The following is a 20,880-nucleotide window of genomic DNA, read 5'->3' on the forward strand; positions in this document are numbered from 1 at the left end:
AGACATTTCAGCTAAGAGGAGATACAGAAAGCCAATAAGCTAAGCACATGAAAAGTTGTTACAATTAGAGAAATACAAATAAAAACCACAATGAAATTAAAAATAAAATAAAATAGTAACAGTAAATGCTGAGAATGATGTGGAAAGATTGGAACCTTCACACATTACTAGTAGGAATGTACTATGGTACAGCCACTCTGGAAAACTAAGACAGTTTCTTAAAATACTAAACACATTAACTACCATAAGATCCAACAATCGCACTCCTGGGCATTTATCCTAGAAAAATGCAAACTTAAGTTCACACAAAAACCTGTACATAAATATGTACAATAGCTATAGTCATAAGAGCCCCAACCTGGAAACAATCCCCATGTCCTTCAACAGGTAAGTGGTGATGGATCTGTTTTGTCGCCTAATTGTATCAGTTTACACAGCTTGGTTGTGATTGTGAACTGTAGTTTTGCAAAATGTTACCACCGGAGGAAACAAGCCATGTAAAGGGTCCAGGGATCTGTATTATTTCTCCCAGTTGCTCCTGAATCTGTAACTATCTCAAAACAAAGTTTAATTTAAAAATACACGGGATTATAAAGGTACCAAGGACACTGAATACACTTGTCAAAATATTAAAATATTTGTGGTGTGGTTTTCAAAAACGCCTGGGTAATGTGATAGCGAGGGCAGTCTATTTGAACTGGGTGGTGAGGGAAGCCTTCTCTGATGAGGCACCCTGAATTCTGTGCTGTGATCTAAATGATGAGACACTTTGCAAAGATCAAGAGACAAGGCAGCTTGAGAGAACAGCTCCCACAAAAGCCCTGAGATAAGAAGACCTTAGCACATCAAAGGAACGGAGAGGTAGTGTGTCTGATCACCGGGGGGCGGGGGGGGGGGGGGCCAAGTGACATGCAGTTTCACAGGCCAGAGGAGGAGGAAGTCTGAGTTTTATTCTAAATGCCACTAGAAGCCACTGAAGAATTAAAGACCGGTAAGCAGAGGAATGATACATGTCTGAGACACATTTTAAAAAAGAGCATCGTGACCGCAATGAGTAAATGGATTGTACCCCTTGGAATAAAGGTCTGGGAACTGGGCGGGAGACTCCTGCAGCCGCATGGGCGGGAGGCCAGGGTCAGGGCCAGGAGGAGAGTGGCAGCAGAGATAAGAGAAAGATGAACACATTAGCAGTTTGTTTTGAAAACAGAACCAAGAGGAAGGGCTTTCTGATGAACTTCCTTTCCAATGAGGGAAAGAAAAAAAAATCAAAGATGAATCCTGGTTTTCGTTTTGTTTTACTTGAGCAGCTGAGCACACGGCAGTGTGGTTTACTGAGATAGAGACCACCAGCAGAACAAGTTGGGGCAGAGAAAATCCAGAGTTCAAGTTTGTATATCTTAAGTTTGAGAGCCTTTTAAATATCCACGGGGAGAGGTGACCTATGAGTTTGTCAGGAGTCTGTATTCAGAAGGAGCATCTGGACTAGAAATACCATTCACAAAGGAATCAATGGAATCAATGTGTGGATTGTCTATACATCCGTGACGCTGGAGAAGATACCTTGGCAGGGTGGAGGCTGAGACAAAGGGGAGGTGCCCAAGTCAGAGCCCTGGGGCACTCCAGGATGTCTGGGGGGTGAGGGTGGGAGGTCAGAAGGAGCAATAAAGGAGACCGGGAAGAGGAAAACCCAACCAGTGTAGGATCCGTGAGCGGAGTACGGTCCTCAGAGTCACAGGCTGCTGAGAGTCAGGTGGGGAAGTGACCCCAAGATGTGGCAACCTGGGGGGAGGGGTCACGCGAGACCTGGACCTCAGAGCCCACAGCGGACAGCCAGCAGGAACCGGCTGGGAACAGGAGATGAGAAAGTAGAGACGGGGCAACAGATACTGTTCTCAATATATTTTGCTGGGAAGGGGAGAGAGAAAATAGGATGGGGTGAAGCAGGATCTCAGACCAAGCAAGGGCTTTTCCCTATCTTTTTTCAAGATAGATGATAAGAGACAGTATGGCCATATAATGCAACATCCCTGAGAAGGAGAGGGGTGGGGGGTGGGGGGTGGAGCCCAGCGGGGAGGCGGCCAGGTGCTTGTGTGTCCTTGTTACTCTAGGACAAACAGAGGGGCGCCCCCACATCAGCCGGCAGACCCCTCCAGGCCTTCAACTGTGGCCCACAGGAAGACGGGGGATGAAGAGGTACGGCTCCGCCATCAGGCTCAGGAGGGGGCACCCAAGTCATCAGGCCTGGAACCCCAGCAGCTTCTGCCCCTGACGGATGCTCCGAGCAGGCAAAGAAAGCTCGAGGCGGCATCAGTCCAGTGCCAGGGGGGAAAGTCACCACCATCCATCCAGTGGATGAGGAAGAAAGCCGGAAGGAGCGACGCCGGGCTCAGGAAGGTCACTGCTGGGGTGCTGTGGTGACAACATGTGGACGTGACCCTGGGAATTGTAAGGCAAGAGCTCCCTGGGAAGGCATTTCACGGAACTCAACAGTTAGAATGGCAACAGTACCTCCCCGATCCCGTCCCTAGCCTTCCCCCAGACCCTTGCCCCCACTCAACACTTTCCCAGGTTTCTATTGAAATGCAAAATCCAACCATCCACATTTTGCTGGTGTAGAACCTCCAAAGTACATTCTCCTATTATTTAGCCAAACACAGTAGCAGCGTTTCAGTTCTGTTTACCGACCGTTTTGTTACCTGGGTAAAGCATGCCAATAACAGCTCCCCCAAATACACATGATTCCACACACACTTAACTTTGGGTAACATAATTTACATTCAATTGTTAATAAAGCTGAAAAATTAATCTGAAAAAAAATAGCCAAAAAACAATATCCCTGCTTTTAAATACCTTTTTAAAATCAAATTCCAAGCGAATGATACCCCAAATTACATTTACTTTAGAGAAAAAAAGTCACCAGTGGTAAGAAATGTTTGGATTATATTGTGTAAAAATCAAAATCAATTCGGCTTGGACATCTATTCTAGCGTCCTGACTTAAAATTTAAAAAAAAAAAAAGCAAAGATTTATAGATGAATTTATCAAGCCATCTATGTGGAAAGGAACAAGAACTAAGTTTTAGCGTCATGTATTTTCTGATGCATCTCAGAGAAAAAAACAAATCACCATGGATTTTGCAAAGTGCATTTTTATCTTTCTCTCTAACGAGACAGTGAAACAAGAGACATTCATTGCCTCCCTAGAGATTCTCATAATTTACAAAGACTATCCTTCTCTGAAGTGTTTATCCAAAATGGCCAGTATGGGCAGCTGGTTGTCACACGAAAAATGTCTAGGCCCCTTATGACCGCTCATCATTTTTTCTGGTTAATGCATTAGAAGAGAAAGGGGTAGGGGAGTTACCCCCCCCCCCAAAAAAAAACCTGTTTTAACATGAAACCTACAAGTGTCACCACCATCTAGGGTCATCACTATATGGTTAATTTGGAGACAGAAGAAGAAAAAGAAGAAAGATAAACTGCTCCCTAGACTTCCCTGGGATGGGGAACACGTCTTCTGGAAGTCCAAAGGGAAAGAATATGGCTATTCGTACAGTGTTCAGGTCAGAGGAAGTACAGGTGTGGCTTGAGCGTCCTGTTCCAATAATAACCACCATGTCAAGAAAACCACCATGAATTATGCCTTATTAAGCATAATACAAATCAATGAGTGGTAACCCTAATGAAATTACTCTAAGCCGCATTTTTATTAATCGGGCACCATGTTTGATAAGAAACGACAAGGCCATCTTTAAGCTCTTTGTATTTATATTTAATAATTCAAGCTATATCCCTACCAGTAGGAGGGTACATTTAAAAATCCTTTCAAGAGAAAAAAAGCAATTATGAACTAGGGACACTTAGGTTCTAAGTCCCAAATGCTGAAGAAGAGAATTAACTAAATTTTGTGATCAACTCCACTTGTGCTCTCTTTCCTTACTTTACTTCTCCCTCTTCCCTATTGGTCTCCACCAGCTGCCAAAATGAGGAATGATCCCTGGGGTTTACAGTTTTTCATTTTCTATAAAATAAGGGGATTTTTTTTCTCCCTCAGAGATAAGTGAGGTACCAAAAAAGAAGAACCAGTTATCAGGAGGTTATAAGTTATTTTACCTTGTCTATTGTTGAAAAAAATCATCTTCAGTCACCATGGTCCTAGTTCCCTCATTTGTAAAAGATCCTTCCTACCTTATCATCTTTCTCTGAAATACTTTAAGTGAATTAAGAATTTCAGAACTGGGAATTATATATTGAGATATAATCCACAGACCATACAATTCACCCATAAAGGTGAATTCCATGGTTTTTGGAATATTCACAGAGTTGTGCAAGCATCCCTACAGTCAATTTTAGAACAGAGACATAGCTTCCAAATCCTCTAATCCAAGGTACAGACAAAACTAAGGTTTAGATGGGTTAAGTCATGTTCCCAAGGTCACAGAGCTGGTCAGTGGCACAGCCAGGCCTGGGTCCCCGGGAATAGTCAAGCCCCTGACATCATCTGGGGCTCCCTTTCCCCTGCCCTGGAAAGGTTCTATGTGAATTAAAACCTGCTGTTAAAATGTTGTCTGAGAAGAACATCTGGCCTTTTTTTACTCTCATGCTCCCTCTTATATTAAACCCAGTCTAATTTCTCCACCAAATCTGCCCCATTGCAAGATTTCTTAGAGAGACTTCTAGAACAGATAAAAACTTATCTAGGGCACTTTGACCACAAAATGTGGTTTGTAAAGCGCAGAGAGAATCTATGATTCCTTTCTTTTTCAATAAATGCACAAAAGACCTCAGCTCATGCAACAAAGGTCTAAATGAGACCCACTCTTGTTTTGTTTTTAAGGGACTGATTACAGGTGGTTAATCTCAACGACCTCATCACTAGCATGACCCTTCTCCAACGCCAATAACCTCCTAAGACCTCAACCATTCACGCTGACTTGTGCTCAGAAGCCAACTTGAATCACCCTTGAGCTTATGTCTGTCATCTCTGAGACATGCTCCTAGGAAGTTCATAAGTGAAAATCTTCAAAAAAGGTCAGTTCCTGGCCAGTGCTAGGGAAGCCGGTGTGACAAGCACAGCCAGAGATTACTCCGAACCCCTGGCTGCCCAAGCGAGGAGTGCTCTAGTTCTGAGCTCACAGCAGCACTTGCCCGAGGCTCCTGCCTTTAAAGGTCCCCCACCCCGTTTCCATGACACTCTCTCTTCTCTCTCCTGCATTCTACCAGTTCTTTCCTTCCTGTGCTCCTCCACCCCCAAAAGTTTCCTTTATTCAATAAATATTTATTGAGTGGCCCCTGTTTATCAAGGACTGGGCTAAACATTGTCCCTAAATGTGGCTGCTCCCAAGAGTCTGTATTTAAGTGCTTACATTTTTTAATGTCCATTTAGGGCTTAAATCCCCAAAAGTCTGTAGCTCCAGTCTTGGCCTTACCCCCTGAGACCCAGATCAGAGCATGCACCTGCCCCGAGGCCAGTGACATCTGAATGGCCCCTGACCCTTGAAAGGGCCCAGGGCCAGCGATGAGTGCACCCAGCTGGCCCCTCCTCCAGGACTCCTTATCACCCTGCAGAGCACCACTGTCCATCCAGTGTCCCCAGCCAGAATCTGGGCATCACCCAGTTTCTTCATGGAAGGGGTGTGAGTGATGGGACGCCAGTGTCCTCAGCCTGAGACTGAGGCTAGAAAAAGAGAATCCTCTAATTTCAGCTGCTTTCCAATTTGTGGCAGAAGCAGTCTTAAGATCTCATAAATGTGGATTCTCAATGAAATCTGTCCAACTTGGTGCTAGCCAAATTGGGGGGTGAGGTGGGGGGGGTAGGGAGAGACAGAGCAACAAAACCAGGGCTGCAGGTTGGGATAGGTTCTACAATGTGAGCTCTGCCGTGGCCAGGAGAGACTACGATCTTGGAATACAAATCTGCTTGTCGTCAACACACACACTCACGTACACAGAGAAATTTCATGCCTCCCTGCCTGTTTCCCTGTTTCCCTGTTTCCCTCCGCTCAGAACGCCCTTCCCCCTCCCTCCCCCCACCCCCCACCACAATTCCTGCTCCTACTTAATTCCCAGACGACGCGTCTCCTCCGGGAAGCTTTCCCGGACGCCCCCACCGGGCTGTCTGCCGCGCTCTGCGCGTGAAGGTGCGTCTAACCCTGTTTACGTGTCTGCCGGCGTCTCGGCGCCAGACAGCTGCTCTCCAGGAGCAGGACCCGGCCGGCGCGCAGGCGAGGCACCGCCATGGGGAGCCCCGGCCCGAGGTCGCGGCGCGGTCCGGCGGGGTCCACCTCCAGGCGCGCGCGGGGCCCAGGATCCCCGGACCCGCCGCGAGGCTACAAGACGCGCCCCCGAAGGCTCCCAACCTGCAGGTAGGCGCCCGGCGGCCCCGGGGTCCCCGGCCCAGCGCGGGTAGGGGGGCGGCGCCCAGCGCAGCGCGCAGGCCTCCGCACCCCCCTCTCCCGCGCGTGAGCCCCTGCGGCCCGCCGCCTCTGCCGCCGGCCCACGGAAGCCCTCCGACTGACAGTGCTCAGGGCAGAGCGCTGGCCGGGGGCGGCGGGGGGCGGCGGGGGGCGGCGGCGGAGGAGCAGGCGGCCCTCACTGCACCTCCGCGGCCCAAGAGAGGCCCCTCGGGGCGCCAGAGGCCTTAAACCTCGGGGGGCCGCGGCCCCCTGGTGCCCCCCCAGCATCCCGACCTCCCCCGTGCCTCCCTACCTGGCTGGCTTTGTGGAACTGCTTCTTCAGCCCCGCCACCGACATCGCGACTGCGCCCGGCCGGGGCGGGGGGGTGGTCTCCGGGCTTCGCCGGGCCGCGCGGCCGCGACGCGCTGGGGAAGCGGGCGCTGGGGACGGTCCCCGCGCGGCTGGGCTCCGCCGGGCCCGCCTCCCACGGCCAGGGCCACGGCCACCGCCGCTGTCACACTCGCACACACGCGCGCACGCAGATGGCAACACGGCGTTCCAAAGCCCCTGCGCAGCCCATTGGCCGAGCCGCGGCGGTATGCAAATGAGGCCGCCGGGGCCGCCCACGCCTCATTGTTGCGTGGAGACCTGGGGGCGAGCGGCCGGGAAGCGGGGCCCGGGAGGGCTGGGCGTGGGGAGCTCCCGGGTCCCGCGGGCAGGCCCGCGCAGGGGTCCTGCGGGCCAGGGGCCGTAGCAGGGCCACGGCTGGGGAGGGAGGGCGCACCTCTCGTGCTTCTGGGACTTGGTGCGAAACCTGCTTTTGCTCGCGGGCAACATCGCCTCCCTCAGGCGCAATTTGGGTAGGTGTCCGTTTTGAGGCAGGGACGCTCCCAAGTCCGCCCAGGGGGACCGAAATGCGACCGGAGGGGGGACCTGCGGTAGGAGGGCAGCGAGGCTGTTTCTTCTTTACCCCGCGCGGGGCTCTGGGTGCAGTCTGCCCACATGACCGTGGCCTTCTAGAAGGGCCAGCAGTTATCGGGTAATTTGCTGATAAATATGGTGCCCGCGAAGCCCACCGTCAACTGCATGAAGAGCAAGGGTCTCCAAGGAGCTGTGAACTGCGCGCTCCTTGCCCGGGGACGCACCACGCGCGGGCCCCCGCCCCCTTGGTAATTCCTACCAGTTGCGTGGGTTATCGAGCGTCATTTCGCACAGCTGAGGCCCAGCACGGGGCCTGGAGCATCCGGTGCCCCCTTGCGCCACAGCTGCGCCCACCGGGTCAGGATCTGCGCAGAACCCCGCCTCCAAAGGTCCCCGGGGCTCCGCAGACCTGCACCCCACTCTTAGCCACGCTGAACACTGAAAGAAACAAACCCCTTCCTGCAAGCTCCTTCTAAGGGAGAGAAGCTCCTCTTTTCTGAGCCCTCAACAAGTCCCATCTGGGGTGACCAAGAGCCATGGTTTGCCCAGGACGCTTCTGCTTTACGTACGCTGGCTGTTTCCTGGCATCCACGCTTGGCGTCCTGCGTTTCTCCGGGAAAAAAATCCTTTGCCATTAGCTCTGGACTCCCTTGTCCCTGACTTCATCCCAGTGAGGATTCGTGGGTAACTGCACCTCCCTGTACGTGTTTCCTCACTATCCCTTAGAGGGTGTGGACAGGAGTGAGCAGAAGCGTTCTTTCTCTGGTAGGGCAGAAGGTGAACTGAGGGGAGGGAATAGAGGTGGCCATCCCATGGATTAATTAGTATGGGCCTGACTGGCCTTCAGGTGGCTGATACCAGCCACAGATAAGTGACTGGAAGGTGTGAGGATGGGGATAGCTGGATCAGGATAGCATGGAAAGGTGGCCTGTCCACACAACAGCTGAATCCCACTCAACAGCAGGCTGCGCCCCAGGGGAACCACACACTGAGGGCAGCTGGGTGCAGGGACTAAAGTTGGGGTCCCCTTTGTCCTGGGCTAGTCCAGTACATGCTCATCTGCCTTCTTTCTCCACGTCCCAGACGGCTTAAATAGCACAGGTCTGAAGGACCTTGCCCCTAAACCAATCCAGCTCTGTGCCCTTTGGGAAGAGAGTGAATTTTTTAAACATTTTTTTGACATTTCTTCTGTGGTTGATGGTATATTCAAGTTTCCCACCCCAGTTAATGTTGGTAATTTATCTAATTTAATCAGGTATACAGTTATACATCATTTCTCGTTATTTTTAAACTTCAGAATCTTTTGTGTACATTTTTTCCTTTGTAAAAGTATTTGTGACCTTCATTTTTCAGTGATTAGACACATGAAAAGGTTTGCCAGTTTCATTGGTATTTTAAAATGGTTCTTGAGCTTTGCGCAGTGCTACTTAAATTGGTTCTTGAGTTTACTTATCATTGCCATAGATTTTTTTTTAATTTTTTTTATTGTTAATCCCCATACATTACATCATTAGTTTTAGATGTAGTGTTCCATGATTCATTGTTTGTGCATAACACCCAGTGCTCCATGCAGAACGTGCCCTCCTCAATACCCATCACTAGGCTACCCCATCCTCCCACCCCCCTCCCCTCTAGAACCCTCAGTTTGTTTTTCAGAGTCCATCGTCTCTCATGGTTTGTCTACCCCTCCGATTTCCCCCCCTTCATTCTTCCCCTCCTGCTACATTCTTCTTCTTCTTCTTTTCTTTCTTAACATATATTGCATTATTTGTTTCAGAGGTACAGATCTGAGATTCAACAGTCTTGCACAATTCACAGCGCTTACCAGAGCAATACCCTCCCCAGTGTCCATCACCCAGTCACCCCATCCCTCCCACCCCACCCCCCACTCCAGCAACCCTCAGTTTGTTTCCTGAGATTAAGAATTCCTCATATCAGTGAGGTCATATGATACATGTCTTTTTCTGTTTGACTTATTTCGCTCAGCATAATACCCTCCAGTTCCATCCACGTCGTTGCAAATGACAAGATCTCATTCCTTTTGATGGCTGCATAATATTCCATTGTATATATATATATATATATACCACATCTTCTTTATCCATTCATCTGTTGATGGACATCTTGGCTCTTTCCTTGAGTTTACTTATCATTGCCATAGATTTTTTTTCTATCATTAATTTCTTTCTCATATAGTGTTTCCTTCTGTTCTGCTTAGGAGATTGAAGTTATTAACAAAAGGAACTGGCCCTGTTTAATGTAAGCTGGAACAGGATGTAATGGAGAAGGGTATCAGGTGGCCCAGAGATTCATGGCATAGGGTACCATGTGACGGAATCAGCAGGAACGAGGAATCTCAGTGGTCAGATCCTCGGCATGTCCAGGGGCAGCTCATTGGGATGTGCTGGCCACTGAATGCTGGCTGTGGTTACCAGAATTAAGGCTAAGCTCTTCCCTGCTTCTTTCAGGCATTCAGGTGAGATTCAGAGTTCCAGGGGAAACGTCTGATTGGCTAATTTAGATGCTATGCCCAGGCTCTAGATGTCTAAGATCCACACCATGGTGGAAGCAGCTTTAGATCCTAGGCAGCCAAAAAAAAAAAAAAAAAATTAAGAACAGCAGCAACACAAAGGCCCACTAACCTTTATTTGGGGGCTCCTTAATCTCTTCAGTGGAGTATGTGGTTTATATGTTTTTTTTTCTTTTGTGTTTTATAATCAGCACATATAAGGCTATAAATTTTCTTCCTGAGTACGACTTTGGCCTCACACCTTGTTCTCATTATGTGATATAGTTCTTCTGATTGTTTTCTAAATAAATTTGTGATTGCAGTTTTAATGCCCTGTTTGATCCAAATGTTCAGGACTATTTTTTTTTTAATCTTTTCTAGGTGTTTGGATCGCTTTTATTGTCTGTTAAATTCTAGACTTGTACTATTGTCAAATAACACATCCAAAAGATTTTTTTCATAGCCTGTTATATTAAATTTTATAAATGTACTATAGAGGTGACATAATGTGTATTCTATTTTTACAGTACAGTTTTTCTCTTTATCCGTAACGGGAACACGTGTTCCAGAAGGTCCTAGCTCGGAGTGAGATTTCAAACTCATGCGAACTAGAGCCACAGTGGCCTGTTCAAGGCTTGCCCTTTATGTCACCGTAGCCCCTCCGGTGACCCGAGGGCCCACAGCTCTCCAGTCTCTTTAGGGGAGGAGTATACAAATGTCTTGGGCTATTGGACCGAGTTGGCTACATGAGAAAAAAATCAATAGGAGGGCCTTGAGGCACATATAAGTGTTATTCTTTGGGCATTTGGTGGTCTTCATGGGTCAATGACAAGAGGGACGCTGTAGTTGTCTTGGCACTCTGGATAGATGGCCCACGTTCTGGCAGAGGTTGGGGCGTTCTCCTGTTCCTTTCCTTGTGGTCCTTGGCTCTCACGTCCCCTTGACCTTCCCTGGAGCCGAGTGCTATGCTAGCATGCATTAACATTTCTCTGTCTTGTGTTTAGGCCAGGTTTTGAGTCTAGTATTTGCAGTCTTTGCATCTGGTCCTGCGGTGAGTGACTCACATCTCCCTGCGTGGAAGCCGGAGAGCCCTGGGTAGGGGTGGAGGGGGAGGGAAGCATACTGATTAATATCTAAAACAGGATGACATATCCCATTTTGTATCCCATAAATCAAGTCTTGTGGACGTATTCCTCCAATGCCCTGTGTCCTGATGTTTTTTTCCATCACTTATGGAAGATGGAGAGCGGTAGTCTACAGTGTCTTGCTTACGTTTGGGAGCTGAGCTGTAAATGTTTTTCAGTGCTATGGTATTCTGCCCATGTTTATAATTGTTGTGTCTTCCTTGTGGGTTGGAATTTTAGCCATAGAAGGTAACCTATTTTGTCCTGTTTATGGGTTTTTGTTTCTATTTTACTTTGTCACATATCAATCTGTGTATCCCTACTTTTTGTTTATACGTGTTTCATATGTTTTAGCTGGTCTTTTTTTTTTGTGGTCTCTTATCTAGCTTTATAGAGCTATAATTGATATATGACATTGTGTAAGGTTAGGATGTGCAATGTGATGATTTGATACATGTATATATTGTGAAATGATCACAATGAGGTTAGTTACCACTTCCATCGCCTCAAATAATTATCTTTTTTTTTAATGGTGAGAACATTTAAGACCTACTCTCTTGGCAACTTCCAAGTATGCGTCCTTTCCTTTTGACCTCTCAGTTTGTTTCAGGCATGTGTTCTTATAAACAGTAAAATTTAATTTTGTTTTGGGGCCAAAATAAGTCTTTGCCTTTTGTTAGAAAGATTTAAAGCATTCGCATTTATTAGGAAAAGGATAAATTTGGTCTTGGTTTTGTCATGTTATGGCATGTTATCTGGGTTGGTTTTTTTTTTCCCTTCAAGTATTTCCTTCTATCACTGGTATCTAATTGTTGACTCAGATTTTCTTTACCCTTTTGGAAATTATACGCCTCTCCCAATTTTTACTCAACCAGTGGTTACCATTGTTCTATAAAATATATGAACTTATATTCTCTGTCAACATCAATAATTAAACATTCCGTGGAAGCCATAGCCTGATTAGCATAAGCCATGGCTGGGGCACACAGCCAAGGTCGTCTTCGTCCCTCCTTTGACTTAAACCAGCTCATACTCTGGCCCTAGCAGTCTGAGAAAATCTCCAGCAAAGACCAGAGTCCAGTATCCTTCGTAGGAAACAGAATATCAACCAGGGTGAGACTGGGCTGCAAGGTGTTGGTTTTAAGTCAGGGAGGCAAAGATAGGGAGAAGACAATTTGAAATTTTGAGATAAAAGAATAGTGAAATTATTTTAAATTCAAAATAAATGTTTTCGTAAGTATGTATTTCCCATTAGATAATAACACTTAAAGAAAATTTGGAAACTATTGGAAAGGAAAAAGGAGGAGAATTTACCTTGGCAATCACCGTTGAAACAACTGCTCTTAATATTTGGGCCTATATTTCTTTTATAGTCTATTTTCTATGCAAAATTTAAACATACTCTCACAACTGTACAAACTATTTTCTTTGTTCTCTTAATTACGTGAGCATTTTATATTTTGTCTGGTCTTCACATATCGTTTTCCTGACAACTTAATAACCCATTATGTAGACATAGCATTGAATTTGATTATTTTCTGTTATTACTCAATTTAAAAGTTTTTTTCCCTAAACTGTTCATGATTTAAATAATGCTGCATTAAACATCTTTTTCCATATTAGGATTTCTTTCTGTATTTAGCAATAGTTCCTTAGACTAGATTCCCGGAAGTAAGATTAGTGCATGAAAGATTGGAACAGTTCTAAGTGCAAATAAATATATATTGCTCCCTGATCTGTGGTCATTAGAGGGCAGTCTTATAAAAGGGGGTGGGTGAGGGGAAGGGGACAAAGAAACACGGATTTATATCTTCCAGTTGCCTTGAATTTTATGTCATTAAACATGTGACCTGGTACAAGCTCCAGATTACAGTTCTAGGCAGATCTTAAAGAGCTGAGTTTGAATCCTGGTGTCTTAAATAATCCTAAAATGTTAGGTTAACTGTGACCTCTCCATTTCCAGCTTTGTCTCTCTCTCTCTTTTTGTTTTCCTAAAGAAAGCTCTCACCCAGACCCCCTTCCGGAGAGGCATCGTGGATTGCTCATGCATGCACGGGCGTGGCTTTGGGCCACTTGGCTGCGTTTGTGCCGAAGGCCACGTATTCGGACAAACCAGACCTAGAGCGTTCTTCCCCTCAGTTTACCATCCCCACATACCTGGCTGCAGCAGTTGAGAGTTGAGAGCATGGCGACTGTTTTTGCTTTCCTTGTAACTTCATAGGCCTTTTGTTTTGTACATCTGGGAGAGATATGTGCCCACCGATGAGGTAACAGAGCAGACATGATGAATCCCAGATGCTGAACATGGCAGTTTGCCTTGAACTTGCAAGATCACAACTGGGGACAAATGCATAGATTTTCTTCACTTAATTGTTTTACATGAAGCTAATGGAAAAGCAATTGATCAGTTCAAAAAAAGGCCAGAGAAATCCTTTCATTCTAAAATGTAGTGGGGAAAAAAAAAAACTGAAGTGTGTTCATTTATGCAAAAATGAAATTGGGTGAAGGACACCATCTCAACAGTGAAAGCAAATATAATTAGTGAATCGATGCATATCAGAGTTATCTACATTACTCCATTATTCTGGACTCTGAACACAGGCGGTTAGAATTCTGGGTCATGCTGCTATTCTAATTAGCCTTTGTTAATTACATAGGTGCCATTTTCTTGTTCACACTTACCCCCAGAGGATTTCTCTTTCCCTTGTAATAAAGGGATGCTCGGTTTGTGCTGGGGAGGAGGCATGTGAGCGGTGGCCGCGGCTTCTGTAAGCTACTGCTGCCACCTCGTGGTGCTCCTGAGAAGTGGCAGAGGTCACCCTTCAGGAACCGCGAGCGTTTTAGACAGTGCTTCGTTCCCGGTCTTTTACTTATATGTCAAAGCTCTTAAGAAGCACCCCGTACCTCCAGCCATATCCCAGCAGCTCATCTGGATGGTGTAAAGATACCGTGAGATCCCGGAGCACATCTGGGGCTGCAGTTAATAAAGAGCCTTCTTCTGGTTCTTACTGTAGGAATCTCCAGAAGGGCTGTTCCATCGCCGTGGGCTTAGCCAGAGAAGTATGAGAAGAACTAATAGGTCATGGTGTCATGGTACCAAAGGAGGAATGTCAAGAGAGAGAAGGTGGCTGTTAGAGCCAATGGTCTCAGTAGCAGCCCCCTGCATCCCAATTCCATTACTATCTGTCCCTTTTTACTCTATGCTCCTTCATAGCTCTTTACTCTGCCTGATATGTTAAAAATGTCTATTTTAATTTTTTTTTAACTATCTCTCTCCCCACCAGAACGAATACAAACTCTAAGTCAGCACTGTCCAACAGAACTCTCTGTGATGGTGGACATGTTCTGGGTCTGTGCTGACAACCACTAGCCCACTGTAGCTATCCAGCATTTAAAAGTTGGCCACCGCTGTTCCCGGTCTTTCATTTTATTTCATTTTGATTAATTAAAATTTAAACGGCCGCCCGTGGCTACTGGCTACCGTGTTGGACAGCTGAGCTCGAGAAGGGCAAGAGATGATTCTGCCGTGTTTAGTGCGGCGCTCCCAGGGCCAGAAGAGCACCTGTGACCGAACCCAAATTCATTCGTCTGCTCCATGTGCAGCAAAGACTGTCCCTGAGACATGGAGTCTGAAGCAAGGAAAGGGTTTCTTCTAGAGGCAGCCAAAGGAGGAGATGGGGGTGGGGCGGTGGGACAAGCCTCAAACGAAAGGCAAATGAGAAAGGTCTGGGTAAAAAGTAGCACCTGCAGTTAGGAGCCAGTAGCTGTGATGAGTTGCATTGACCCTTTGATTCCTGGTTTCACACCTAGAGTCTCAGAGCTGCTCGAGAAATGTAAATATTCATTTAATGAATAAATGTTCCAAAGAGGGCAGATGAGGATCTAGATTAGCAAGAAGATCGGGGTGATGGTCAGGGACGAGTTGCGGTGGAAGTGGATGGCGTTGAGGAGCCAAGGAAATGTGATGTGTCGCTGTCCGCGTTGCATATTCAAGGTCACGGGAGCAGTGGTCCAGCAGGCGCTGACTTCCAGGGACGGGTGTGAGTTCGCTAAGCAGCCAAAGCCGGGAATCCTGCCAGGACGGTCAGCAGCTGGGAGCACAGGAAGCAGGGTTTTCCCAGGGGCGGGGTAGACAGGGAATTCCATCTGGTTATGACCTTGACCCTGACTAGCTCTCTCAGGGGACCTTGAGGTTGCTAGCAATTACCTCACAGGTGTTGTAGGAAGCTTTGTTAAATACATGAGACCTTTTCCTCGGGATCGTTATTGCACGTGGCGTGATTCCTCTCCTGGGCACTGCTCAGGGTTGTAGAGAAGTCTGTGGCCCCTCTCTGGCCGGGAGATTCTGGCCCTAGACCTCATCAGCCCAAGCTTGCACGTGTTTCCCACCTGTCTCGACTCCAGGCACCAGCTGGGACTAATGCTCTAACTACCCATTGTCCCCATTCCTCCTTGGGAAAAAAATCAAATTCCTTTTATAAAATGTGCCGAATGAATACATTAAAGACACCAATTCTCAGGATTTAGCGATAGTTATGGAACTGTAGATCACTGAATTATTCTAAGGGAACCCATAGAGAAGACACAGACATTCAATTTTAAGAAAAGAATGTTTGTCGCCCCACCCCCACCCCGGCAGGCTCAGTCGGAAGGGTGTGTGATTCTTGATCTCAGGGCATGAGTTTGAGCCCCATGCTGGGTGTAGAGATTACTTAAATAAATAAAACTTTAAAAAAAAAAATGTTTGCTGGGCTATTAAAGAGTACTTTTGTCAACCTATTTTTCTATGAGCCCCCATTTTTCTGGGGCAAAGTCAATCCCCAGATTGACTTCCTATTTCTTTTTTTTTTTTCTTTTTTTTTTAATTTTTTTATTGTTATGTTAATCCCCATACATTACATCATTAGTTTTAGATATAGTGTTCCATGATTCATTGTTTGTGCATAACACCCAGTGCTCCATGCAGAACGTGCCCTCCTCAATACCCATCACCAGGCTAACCCATCCTCCCAACCCCCTCCCCTCTAGAACCCTCAGTTTGTTTTTCAGAGTCCATCGTCTCTCATGGTTCTTCTCCCCCTCCGATTTCCCCCCCTTCATTCTTCCCCTCCTGCTACATTCTTCTTCTTCTTCTTTTCTTTCTTAACATATATTGCATTATTTGTTTCAGAGGTACAGATCTGAGATTCAACAGTCTTGCACAATTCACAGCGCTTACCAGAACACATACCCTCCCCAGTGTCCATCACCCAGTCACCCCATCCCTCCCACCCCACCCCCCACTCCAGCAACCCTCAGTTTGTTTCCTGAGATTAAGAATTCCTCATATCAGTGAGGTCATATGATACATGTCTTTTTCTGTTTGACTTATTTCGCTCAGCATAATACCCTCCAGTTCCATCCACGTCGTTGCAAATGGCAAGATCTCATTCCTTTTGATGGCTACATAATATTCCATTGTATATATACCACATCTTCTTTATCCATTCATCTGTCGATGGACATCTTGGCTCTTTCCACAGTTTGGCTATTGTGGACATTGCTGCTATAAACATCGGGGTGCACGTAGCCTTTTGGGTCCCTACTTTTGTATCTTTGGGGTAAATACCCAGTAGTGCAATTGCTGGATCATATGGTAGCTCTATTTTCAACTTTTTGAGGAACCTCCATACTGTTTTCCAGAGTGGCTGCACCAGCTTGCATTCCCACCAACAGTGTAGGAGGGTTCCCCTTTCTCCGCATCCCCGCCAACATCTGTCATTTCCTGACTTGTTAATTTTAGCCATTCTGACTGGTGTGAGGTGGTATCTCATTGAGGTTTTGATTTGGATTTCCCTGATGCCGAGCGATATTGAACACTTTTTCATGTGTCTGTTGGCCATTTGGATGTCTTGTTTGGAAAAATGTCTGTTCATGTCTTCTGCCCATTTCTTGATTGGATTCTTTGTTCTTTGGGTGTTGAGTTTGATGAGTTCTTTATAGATTTTGGATACTAGCCCTTTATCTGATATGTCATTTGCAAATATCTTCTCCCATTCTGTCGGTTGTCTTTTGGTTTTGTTGACTGTTTCCTTTCCTTTGCAAAAGCTTTTTATCTTGATGAAGTCCCAATAGTTCATTTTTGCCCTTGCTTCCCTTGCCTTTGGCGATGTTTCTAGGAAGAAGTTGCTGCGGCTGAGGTCGAAGAGGTTGCTGCCTGTGTTCTCCTTTAGGATTTTGATGGACTCCTGTCTCACATTGAGGTCTTTCAACCATTTGGAGTCTATTTTTGTGTGTTGACTTCCTATTTCTTATGTTTTACTGCCCTTGCAGGAAGAAATTGTGCTTCCCTTTAAGCGTAGGATTTTGCCGCATTTACAAATGTAGCAGGCACTTAGCATCTGGTATTTCAAGAATCTACCGCTTGTCCTATATGTACCTCTAATCATAAAAGGAAGGTTTATACGGCGTTACAGCGTCTGTCCCTGGATTGATTTGTAGTTTTTAAGTCAGTCCATTGCTGTTGTGATTATGGTCTATAGCGGGGAGGTCATACGTGTGATTCCACAGCTCTCTAAAGCAGAGTTTCTCAGTCTGCGATGTGCGCACACATCCGCGGAATCTGGTTAGAATGCAGGCTGTGATTCCCTGGGTCTGCAGCAGGTCCCAAAGCCCACGATTCTGCATTTTTATCCAGCTCCCGGGAGATGCCGGCGCTGCTGGTCCAGGGTCCCCACTTTGAGTTGCAAGGTGGTAAATGACAGTCTTGTAGAGAGGCAGGATGCAGCTTTACTTACACACATTTGTCATATGGATAGTGAACACGCACGGCCCACAGCTCCCGTGTTGGATGAACTGGCTCGATTGGAAAGACCTGAGTTTCCAGAAGGTCTTTCCCTTGACCTTGGGGGCATGATTTTCTCTTTTGTGGCTCAGCGACTCTGTTGGTAAACTTCAGAAGCTAATATTATTTGTCATCACCTTGGCCCGGGGAGGTGTAGAATTCTGAGCCTGATTTTGCCAGATTTTACCCTAAGAGTAGAACATTCCCCCACCCCTGAAGCTTGGAACTGAAGTCCCTTTCCGTGGTACAGGCCCTAGGGGGCCCCTGAACATGCAAGGGGAGAGAGGTTCGGATGGGACATGCCAGACCCACCGTGCTGTCCTGCAACCCTGTGAGATATGCACTATCTCCAGGTCAGGAAGCAGGAGACCAAGCTCAGAGATGAAGTGTCCCACAGCAAGATGCAACACCTCCCAAGCTTTGGCCTCAGAAGTCCACCCATCAGCCTGGACAGAATCAGGACTACCGTGTATTTAAAGATCCCTGCTCTAAGATCACGAGGGCTCATTCATGTAACACACATTTATTGAGTGCCTGCTGTGTACTTGGCCTTATGCTGGGGGCTGGGCCAGCAGAGATGAATCAGTTTGTCTTGTAGGAGCTGACATGTGAAGTACGTGGGCAGGTTTCCACGAAGAGTCCCATACGGTCGTAGGAAAAGCCAGAGTTTGTGAGCTGGCTGATACCCATCGCTACCACTGACCCCTCGGGGTGCTTCCCCCGCTCCCCGAACAAGGTAATGCAGGAATATTCACTTGGTATGATATGCTGTGTATTTGGAGACTGGATTACTCTGTGCACTAATGTGACCCCTTATTGTATTGAGTTGTGGCTTTATTTGCAGGACCCATAGGAGGCTTCACTTTGTGAAAAAACATTAAGCTGTCTTCTTAAAATATGTGCTCTTTCTAGATGCAAAAAAAAAATGCATAAAGTTCTTAACTTTCAGAGATCTTGACTACATGCAGCCACAATTTTGAAAACAAGAATTAAATCATAAGGCTTAAGTCCTTGACAATGAACAAATGCCCCGAATTCTCTCCTTTGCAGAGCCATCACTTCTGCTGAAAAACAAAACAAATCACCAATTACCTAATCGTGGCCACCCCCATGCAACACATTTAAGGCTAAAAAAAAACCTTCAAAAACGGCCCGTCTTCTCTCTGTTTTCCATTCTGCTTTGCCCTCCCCCCACTGACACTTGCTGGATGATCTCACCTGATTTTTATATAGAAAATTGAGTCCATCTGGTGTTAGCTCCCTCCAGCCCCCTCATCTCCACCTGAATATGATCCTGGGAAGCCACGTTTTCCTCCGTCCTTCCCCCTGAGTGTGGGGGCAAGGAGCCATCTCCCCTCCGCCTTTCTGCAGCTAACTCCCCCCGAGGTCGGCCCCTTCCCACAGGCAGCATGTGCCGGATGTCCCAGACCTGGCCCCCACTCACTCCCAAAGCCTTTAATTTCAGGGAAATAACTTGAGCCCCTTTTGTACCCCTCCGGGACAGTGCTAAGACCCTCCCCTGAGATCTGTGAGGCCACCTTTCCTATAGTCTTGACCCTTCGATTTTTTTTTTTTTGTCTTGCATTTGCTAGTTTTCCAGACACATATGGGACCTAATTTTAAGGACCTTTGAAAATTTAGATGAGCAGGCTTTTGCATATAATCTAATGGACCAAAACACTTGAGTTTCTCTGAGTACCTAGAACCTCCTTGGCTCTCTAAACAGGGCACTTCGGTGTGCAGCCTGAGAGTTGGAGGTCCAAGGGCTTGCCTTTCTGTCCTCCACAAGAGCCAGATCAAGAGCCTAGCAGGAAAGCACCAGGTAGCACCCAGTCTAGTTCCCAACCTGCTGGAGGGCCCCTGAGAAGCCTAATGAGCCTTTCTCCAAAATGTAAAATTGTATGATCATTGTAGTTCAGATATGATGAAGTAGCCTCTGCTCTCCGGGTTGCCCCATCCCCAATAGCATCTGTGCGTTCCCATGGACACCTAACCTGGAGAGTGGAGTGTAAGCTTGCTTCTGCAGCTGGACACCTTGTCCAGGCCACAACCTGCACAACTGTCCATAGAACACTTGTCCACTCTTTTGGAGGTATTTTGGGTAACTTTTGACATCTTTCTGCTTCCTCTACTTTAAAAAAAATTCATTAAGTTTTTTATTTTAATTCCAGCGTAGTTAACTTAGTGTTATATTAGTTTCAGGTGTACAATCATATGGTATTTGTCTCTCCCTGACTTATTTCACTTAGCCTAATACCCTCTAGGTCCATCCATGTTGTTGCAAATGACAAGATTTCTTTCTTTTTATGACTGAATAATATTCCGTTGTATATATATATATATATATACCACATCTTCTTTATCCATTCATCTATCGATGGACACTTGGGCTGCTTCCATATCTTGGCTACTGTAAATAATGCTGCAGTAAACTTAGGGGTGCATGTATCCCTTTGAATTAGTGTTTTTGTATACTTTGGGTAAATACCCAGTACTGAAATTATTGGATCATACTGTAGTTCTATTTTTAACTTTTGAGGATTGCCACACTGTTTTCCACAATGGCTGCGCCAATTTACTTTCCCACCAACAATGCACGAGTGTTCCTCATTCTCCACAGCTTTGCCAACACCTGTTGTTTTTTGTGTTTTTGATTTTAGCCATTCTGACAGGTGTGAGGTGATCTCATTGTAGGTTTGATTTGCATTTCCCTGATGATAAGTGAGGTTGAACATCTTTTCATGTGTCTGTTGGCCATCTGGATGTCTTCTTTGGAGAAATGTTTGTTCATGTCTTCTGCCCATTTTTTAATTGAATTATTTGTTTTTTGGGGTGTTGAGTTGCATTAGTTTTTTATATATTTTGGATCCTAACCCTTTATCAGATATGTTATGTGCAAATATCTTCTCCCATTCCATAGGTTGCCTTTTAGTTTTGTTGATTGTTTCCTTTGCTATGCAAAAGCTCTTTATCTTAATGAAGTCCCAGTAGTTTTTTTTTTTTTTTTAAGATTTTATTTATTTATTTGACAGAGAGACAGCGAGAGAGGGACCACAAGCAGGGGGAGTGGGAGAGGGAGAAGCAGGCTTCCCGCCGAGCAGGGAGCCC

The 20,880-nt window shown here is 46.3% G+C and overlaps 2 protein-coding genes across 10 annotated transcripts in view; one reads left to right on the forward strand and one right to left on the reverse strand.

The window, feature by feature from the left end:
* SH3GL3 (SH3 domain containing GRB2 like 3, endophilin A3) overlaps positions 1–6,912 on the reverse strand; it is a 134,854-nt gene extending 127,942 nt beyond the window's left edge. The window contains exon 1 of one of the 2 annotated variants that reach the window (XM_036072907.2): positions 6,708–6,912. In XM_036072907.2, coding sequence (XP_035928800.1) covers positions 6,708–6,752 — 45 coding nt within the window. In that variant the 5' untranslated portion in view covers positions 6,753–6,912. The remainder of the gene's footprint in view (positions 1–6,707) is intronic. The other variant, XM_036072908.2, reaches the window with a different exon arrangement.
* Positions 6,155–20,880, forward strand: part of BNC1 (basonuclin zinc finger protein 1) — a 163,125-nt gene continuing 148,399 nt past the window's right edge. For 7 of the 8 annotated variants that reach the window (XM_078078815.1, XM_078078820.1, XM_078078813.1 and 4 more), the window contains exon 1: positions 6,155–6,364. The gene's annotated coding sequence lies outside the window, so the exon portion shown is untranslated. Of the gene's footprint in view, positions 6,365–7,080; positions 7,256–20,880 lie in introns of those variants that run through there. The other variant, XM_078078816.1, reaches the window with a different exon arrangement.

This window comes from Halichoerus grypus, chromosome 8, assembly GCF_964656455.1.
Source record: "Halichoerus grypus chromosome 8, mHalGry1.hap1.1, whole genome shotgun sequence".
NCBI classification, from domain to species: Eukaryota; Metazoa; Chordata; class Mammalia; order Carnivora; family Phocidae; genus Halichoerus; species Halichoerus grypus.